At 60.7% G+C, this 7,521-nt stretch overlaps 2 protein-coding genes across 2 annotated transcripts; both read left to right on the top strand.

Annotated features, from left to right (window-relative positions):
- On the top strand, positions 1-1,320 carry LSCM1_05669 (uncharacterized protein; the record flags this gene model as incomplete). Its single annotated transcript, XM_067323115.1, has 1 exon — positions 1-1,320. One exon carries the CDS (start codon positions 1-3, stop codon positions 1,318-1,320), a length of 1,320 nt encoding a protein of 439 aa, XP_067179750.1.
- A 1,455-nt stretch (positions 1,321-2,775) lies between these two features.
- Positions 2,776-3,939, top strand: LSCM1_05668 (uncharacterized protein; the record flags this gene model as incomplete). Its single annotated transcript, XM_067323114.1, has 1 exon — positions 2,776-3,939. One exon carries the CDS (start codon positions 2,776-2,778, stop codon positions 3,937-3,939), a length of 1,164 nt encoding a protein of 387 aa, XP_067179749.1.
- Between the last annotated feature and the right edge of the window lie 3,582 nt (positions 3,940-7,521).

Here is a 7,521-nt window from a genome sequence, read left to right as displayed (position 1 = left end):
ATGCCGCATCCCGTGGCGTGCGAGGAGGCGCTGTCGTTACCGCCAAAATCCTTAGCGAGGAACTTGCCTAGGCCAGCTACCGGCCCCACCGCGGCCGGTCCTCCTGATGACCGCTCATGTGCGCGCTCATCACTGGCCACGACGGCTTCGGCGGCCGGCGCGAAGTGCCCCTGCGACGGTGCCAAGAGCGACCTATCCTTCACCCCGTTTCGAATGGCTGAAAAGCGTTACAAGCTTTACGAGCTCTCGAGGCGTGACGCGCGTCGTCAACCGCCGCCCCCAGAGACGGATCTGACGGATGTGGTGCATCTGCACGACCTCGATCGCAACACCGACGAGAACAAGCGGCGTATTCATCGCGTCTTTCTCCCGCCTGGGCCCCGGCGGAAAGGGTGCACCGCGTACTCTGAAGCGGAAGAAGCGGAGCAGGGTACGGAAACAGTGTGCTACACCTTTGCTGGTGTCCCCGGGCTTTTGCTGTTTCCTGGCGTACTCAGCGAGGTGGAGCAGCAGCATTGGTGCAGGGAGGCGGTGCTCGAGTACGGCGACTCGAAGCACCACCCTAACATTCTCAGCACCCACGCAAAGGCGCCGCAGAGTACGTCCTGCTATCAGCCGCCAATGCGGTGGGCCACGCTTGGGTACAGCTACGACTGGACGCGGAAGCAGTACCACCCCGACAGCTTCTCAACTTTTCCGTTTGCGCTGCGTCGGCGTATGTGCGACCTTGTCTCACTCGTGGCAGAGGTGCGGCAGGACGGGTTCTGCTGCGCCTACCCCGACGTCTACGAGCCGCAGACGGCGATCGTTAACTACTTTCCTGTAGGGTCGATGATGATGTGCCACCAGGACACCAGCGAGGAGGCGCTGGAGCAGCCGCTAATGAGCTTGTCGTTAGGCTGCTCCGCTATTTTCTTGATGGGCACCCATTCCCGCGAGGATGCCCCGTACGCGTTTCTACTGCGGAGTGGCGACATGGTAGCCTTCACCGGGCCCTCGCGGATGGCGTTCCACTCGACGCCACGCATCCTCGACGACTGCCCTACCTATCTGACGGTACCAGAAGACGAGCTGACAGATATGGAGAGGGACCAGTATCGCCAGCACGCCTACTATGCCCACCCCACCCCCGACGGAAGTTTTTCGCCAGTGGACAAGGCCAGCATGACGGCGGCGGCGAGGGAGCGCTACTGGCGCCTTTGCATGCGACACATGCGTATCAACATCAATGCACGGCAAGTGTACAGCAAGCGGTGTCCCCGTCTCTTCGACACGCCGCACAGCCTCGGGGATGAGGTCGACACACGTGCAGACCAATAGGGAGAGAGCGAGCGAGTCACTGAAGGGCAACGAAAAAAAAAAGAGGCGGCGGAGATGGATGCGACAATTGCCAAGTTTGTTGCTCGCTAGACGGCGCGAGCTCTTTGTGTGCACCACGCAGGCGTACAACGTCACTTTACCCACCTCGGCCTACGGGCTGTCGACGCGTCACCGAACGGCTCACGCTCAGTGTGCTTTCCTGATTCCCCCCTCCCCACACACACATGCAGTAGCCCGCAATCTTTGGCTGAGAGCTGCGCCTGCCAACTCCCCGAGCTGCGTGCGGCTGCGCTCCCACTGCGCCTTCGACATGCGGCACTCCATATCGCTCCTGCGATGGCGAGCGTGGCCGTGGGGGCAGGCTGACGGAAAGCGACGCACAAGCCGGCCCCTCGAAAGCGGCAGCTCGGCACGGAAGGACTCGCTCGCCGCTGTGGACCATTGCGTCGACGAGGGGACCACCGCCACACACCGGCATCATCATGTATGCATGCATCGTTGCAGTGCTCCCCCCTTCCCCCTCGCCCTCTTCTCCGAAGAAGGTGAATGGAGGAGGAGAACGACGACGACGGAGCACAGAACCGAACAACTCAAATGTCACGTCGCAGCGGAGACGAGGCACACCAAACGTCGTCAGGTTTGCTTTCTTTGGGCACGCCAACGACGGGGGAAAGGGAGGGAGGGGGGGAAGCGCCATTGCCAATCTCCGCCTCCTGCACGCGACAAGCACTCCTCGCCGAGCTGCTGGCTTGATCGTCGATACATACACCACGAAGGGAGGATGAGAGGAAGGGCAGAGGGGGCAATGCCCCACGGCGCGGGCTCAGCGGATGCCCGTCACCGGCGCCGCCTTGTCTGGTGGTGTACATATACGCCCCGACAGATCTTGCGCTTCCTCACCTGTGCGTGCGCACGCCCGCGTTATGAAGATGGTCGTGCACAGAGCTGCGTTGCTTCTTCCGTGGTTTCGCCCTATGCCACTGCTCTCTCCATGAGCCACGTTCGTGCTGCCTTGCGCAGTAGACGGCAGCGTTAGTCGCGTCCTTGCCACCACTACCACCCCCACCACGGGCGCGCGCGAGCCTGAGGGAGGTGCTGGGGCGCTGTTTTGTTGGCCGCCTCCTCCCCTTTTCCTCTCACCCACCTCTCTCCCTCCCCCTTTGGCCTTATCCTCTCACGCTTCCTCGGCGTCCTGCGTTGCCCCTCTTTGTGTGCGTCTCTCCGCTCTATCTCTCTCTCTGTCACGCTACGGTCGTGAACGCCTCTTTGCGCCGGGCGTGCTTGGGGATGCCTAACCTCCCCCCTCCTCCTCCTCCTCCTCCACCATTCTTTCTTTGGCGAGCGCAGGGTGCGAGCAGACTCGCGTCGTGGAGCACCTCGCCAGGCCCACTTCCCCCAGCTAGGGTTCTTTTTTCGCTCACACAAAGCGAAGCACGGGCAGAGGCGACGCATGCAATGCGCGCAACGCTGTTCTGCGGTGCGGTTCGCGCGTTGGCACCGCCGACGAAAGTCTCACCTCTGTCTCAGTTTCTTCGCGAAAGTGCGGCGCGAAGCGGCGCTGATGGTCAGGGCTCTGCAAAAACGGCCAATCAGTCTATGGGGTTCTTAAGCCCGAAAGGGTCATCAACGGAAAGCCGCAGTCTGCTGTCGTCGCTGCCATTGGGCATGTTCGAAGGGCTGAATCGGAATGTCTGGGTGGACAGCAGGCGCAGCTTCTGCCACCTCTGCCAGGAGCCAGTGAGTAACGCCACATCCCACTGCAGCGACCGCGATCACAGCAGCCTGCTATTCTTCTTGCTGCTCTACACCGCATACCCGAGACATGATCTGCTGACGGAGGCGGCGCAAGCCCCGACGGCGGGCGAGAATGCAGCCATCGTAGCGAAGGATAGGAGCAACGCTTCGCGACCGGCTGCTCTGCTGGCCCAAAGCCAGGACGCTGGCACACCTCGGCCGGTGCATGTGCGCAGAGATCGACTCGGCCCGCTTTTCACCCCCGAGCGTGTCCTTAGCGGGGCGAAGCGGCACTTCCCGTCCCTCTTCCGCTACGCAACGGACTGCCGTACCACGGACCGTCTCCACGTCGTCGATGATGCCGTGCGCCGCGCCGAGCTGGAGGCGCTGCTGCTCTACCTGACACACCCGCCGCACCAGGCGCTCTCGCACGTCCTGCAAGGTCAAAGCCCGAACGGCTTCTGGTATTGCGGGGAGCGTATGTGGAAGGCGCACATCACGCGCATTGTCACGCAACTGTACCCGCCCATGTCGGCTGGCATGATGACCAACTTCACTCAGAAGTGTTGGGGCCGCAGTAACGGAGAGCGGCTGTACGACGCACTAAGTCTGCACCGCATCAAGGCCTACCACGGCTGGGGCCCATTTGAGAGCAAAGAGCGCAAGGCGTTTTTTCTCAGGCATCTTATCTGGGAGCTGCTCTGTGTCGAGGTGCGGGAGGAGGTCTCCGAGGAGGCGAAACTGTTGACGTCGCTGGCTATTCGACGGCTGGCGTTCGAGATGGTCTTCTTGCAGTCGATGGACTATATGGATCGAGCTCAGCGAGTGCACGAGCTTCTCGGTAGCCCCACTCTGGAAGAGCTCAGAAGTATGCAGGTGCTATGACAGGCGCCTACGCGTACACGCCTCTCGATGCAGTGGGCCAAAGGATTTGCATATGGCGCTGCTGTGGCGTTTGCCACGGCAGCGGCTGATGGAGTGTGTGTGCGTGTGTGCGTTGAGGGAGAGGGGGTGGTTGGTGGTGCGTGGCCGCGTGTGCGGCTGCAGCGCTAGTGAGGTGGCGGTGTTGTTCTCCTGCGATGTAAGAAACGCAGGTGCAGTACTCACGCTCGCGCGACCGTCTCCGCCTCCTCTGGACGCTCCCTTTGTTTAACCCACCACGTTGTGCCTCGTGCTCCGTACGCCGTCGTCGCTGCGCGCACCACGTGATGCAGGCTGGAGCCGTCCGCCATGCTGATGCGGTCGCACCGTTGAGCAACACAAAGCGGAAGGCAAAGTGAAAAGACAACCTGAATGGAATCGGTGGGAGTTGCGGGTGTGTGCTCCACTGCACTGAGTGGCCGCTGCGTACCGAGTGGAGAAACACGCGGCGAGTTTGGGGTGACAGTGGCGTCCCGCTGATAGCAAAGCGCATTGAGGGGCGACACGCCCGTCAGGAGGTCGGGGAGGGGGCAGCGGCACCAGAACACCTGAGTGGCTCGTCGCCTTTTTTCTCCTCTGCGTCGTGCTGCCTTGGCCTTGGCGCCCCGCCCCCTCCCCTCCTCGTGCATCCTTACCCAAACGAGTAGGCCTCCAAAGGATCTTCCATGCAGCTCACCTGCTTCACAGAGGCCGACAGCCACTGGAGCTGTGCGCTCGTCAACGAGACTTCACCCTCACAACCGCTACGTCATCCCACGCACTGTCCCTCTCACGCTCCGCGCTTGGCTGATCGCCTCTCGTCAACGCCAAAATCCCATCCAGGCGCACACAAAAATATACACACATATATATATATATTTGCTTATACCCTTAGGAGGTGGTGCATTACAAAGCTCATGCGATGTAGCCGTGCAGGCCACGCCCTTGCGCATGTGGCAAGAGCGGCCCACCTCATGGTGTAATCTTCTCAGAGGGGAAAGAGAGGAGGGGTTGTGTGTCGTCGACTTCCTTCCGCGTATGCACCCTGACGCTGCCCATCTCTGTCTTCTCTTTGCCGCGTTATATACATATACATGTGTTTCTTCGTTGCCTTTCCCGTTCTTGTGTCTGTCGTCGATACCGACGTGCCGCGTGCGCCTCGACGGCCTCCGCCTTTCGTTGTGGTTGCTCTTGCACCTCTCCCAACACCGCTCCCCTGCCGCCGCGAATGCCGCATCGCACTTTGGGGCTGGTCGTCGTCGCTTCTGGGTGCGTTTCTCAGCCCTTCCTCTCCTCCGGCATACTAGCCCATCTGCTCTCAGGCCCGCATCCACTGCGGCTCGACCACACTCACTCCTTTGCAGGGGATATGCGCCCCCTCCTCTTCAACGTGAGCCATCGACCCCTTTTTCTGCTGGCAGGGCCTTTTCACGCATCGTCACCGCCGCAGGACGGGAGCGATCGCCGCGAGTGCCGGCTTCTACTTGGAGCGTCATTGCTTCTCTCCCTTGAGCCCGCCTTGTTTTGCATAGAAACAAAAGGTCCGCCACCTCAGACGCCCGCATCTTGACCAGGTTTATGCTCTGCTCCACTCGCAGCGTGACACAAACGGGGGCATAGGGTGAGGGGTGGGGGAAGGTGAAGGAGGTGTCTGTGTTTGTGTTGTGCGGGTGTGGATAGCGCGGGTAAACTCGTGGCATCGCGTTCTCTAGTCGTTTCCACATAAGGGTCATGCGCATCGCGCACCCGACTCGCCGCTGGTGTGTGCCAGCCGTAGGGGAAGTCGAATGGCCGGCAGGGTCGGATAGAGGAGTAGATTGCCGACGTGCCGCATGCAGCGAGGTGAGTGGATCGGCCATTGCCTAACTGAGTGCCTGAGAAGGGCGTCCGACGAGTAAACCACTCAGCGACGAACGGCCGCCAGTGAAAGGGGCCGTACGTTTCGGTACTGCTTATTCCCCACCACCACAACTGAGATGAGCGGAAGACGCACACACACACAGGCAAACAAAGCGGCAGTGTCCTTCTCCACGGCTCATCAGCACCAGCCCCGCTCGCCAAAGGTGTGCCCCGTGGGCTTGAATGCGTGATATCTATCACCTCTCGTCTCTCTCTCACACACACAACACTTACGCACACATCCTCTCTCCTTCCGCTTCCGTCTGCCCTTTTCTTCCTATGTAGGTGTGCGACTACGTCCCAGCCGCTTCATCGGCGTCGCACACGCCCTGTCTCTTCTCTGCTCATACATCACCGCGACTGACTTAAACCTCCATCATTGTCCCTGTCGCCATCCGCTCCGTTTGCCCATCTCTCAACGCTCCTCTGCGACGTGCTGGTGCGCCGCTCGCTGGGCCTTTTTGGCGCTCACGAACAGATCCCTTCACCTCCACCCCATACCCCCCCGGCTCGGCACGCATACCAGGCAACGGCGCATAACACGTTGGAGACGAGGCGGGAGCGCGGTTCAGCGGCGTAGCGCAACGAAATAAAGTTAACGCGCGTGCGCATTCGCTCAGCATTCGGCGAATCAGCAAGCCGTCGCCGCTGGCATAGACCCCACTTCCCCTGCCGCCCGCCGCACAATCCTCTTCAGTACGTACACGGTAAGGGAGGACAGAGCAGGCGCCAACGGGCGCTGAAAGCGACACGGCGACTATTAAATCCAGGGTACCGAACGCGCGCCCATCACCGTGGCCGCTTTCCCTCGCTCCACCTCATCGTCTCCTCCCTGAGCGGACCTCACCGCCGACCTCTTCCCCCTCCCCCCTTCTTCCTCACTCCCCACCCCCTCTGCTCTATCTTTTCGGCGTCTGTTCCCCTTCTCGGCTTTATTAACTGATTTGTGCTTCCCTCTCTTGTCTTCCTCATTCATTTAGTTCGCACCTTAGCCCTCTCTTGCTGCGTGCACGCCGACCCACCCCGCCCCGCCCGTTCAACCCCTCTCTCCTCCGCATTCGCTCTGCCTCTTGCGATTCGTCTGTTGTTCGCGTGCTCGACGGTTGTCCTCTCTCTCTGTGTATTTTTTCCCCTCTATTGTAACGCTCCCATCGACGCCTACGCATAAGAGCTTTCACCCCTCCCTCCTCCTCCTCCCCCCTTCCCCTGTAGAGGCCACCGCCACCGACTCCACCTTCACTCCCTCACCGCTTTTTCTTTCAACAAATTAGAGCATACTTAAAGCAAAAAAAGGGCGCGCACCTCAAAAGCGCAGCATAGGCACACACACACACACAAGCACACAAGCACACACAGACACACAAAGACCAGTGGTGAAAGAACTCGCTTCCCCACCCCTCCCCTCTCACCCCCCTTCGTCAAGGGGATACCAGAGAAACAGTAGACAAGAGGAGCGAGTCCTGGTGCGTCTCAAGGGGGAGAGGAAACGCTTTGTCGCCTTCCCCCAGTGTGTCCCCAGACGCCACCACTGACGCGGACGCGCGCACACTCACAGGCACCTGTGTCAGCGTGTGAGAGCACGCGCCGCTTTCACTAGCTATCCTCTCTCACCCACACAATCCACGTGTGCTTGTCTCCCCCACTCCCACCCCCCTCTCTCTCCTGTTG

The sequence above is a fragment of the Leishmania martiniquensis genome, chromosome 16, assembly GCF_017916325.1.
Source record: "Leishmania martiniquensis isolate LSCM1 chromosome 16, whole genome shotgun sequence".
Lineage (NCBI taxonomy): Eukaryota > Euglenozoa > Kinetoplastea > Trypanosomatida > Trypanosomatidae > Leishmania > Leishmania martiniquensis.
This window is presented reverse-complemented; position numbering and strand designations above follow the sequence as displayed.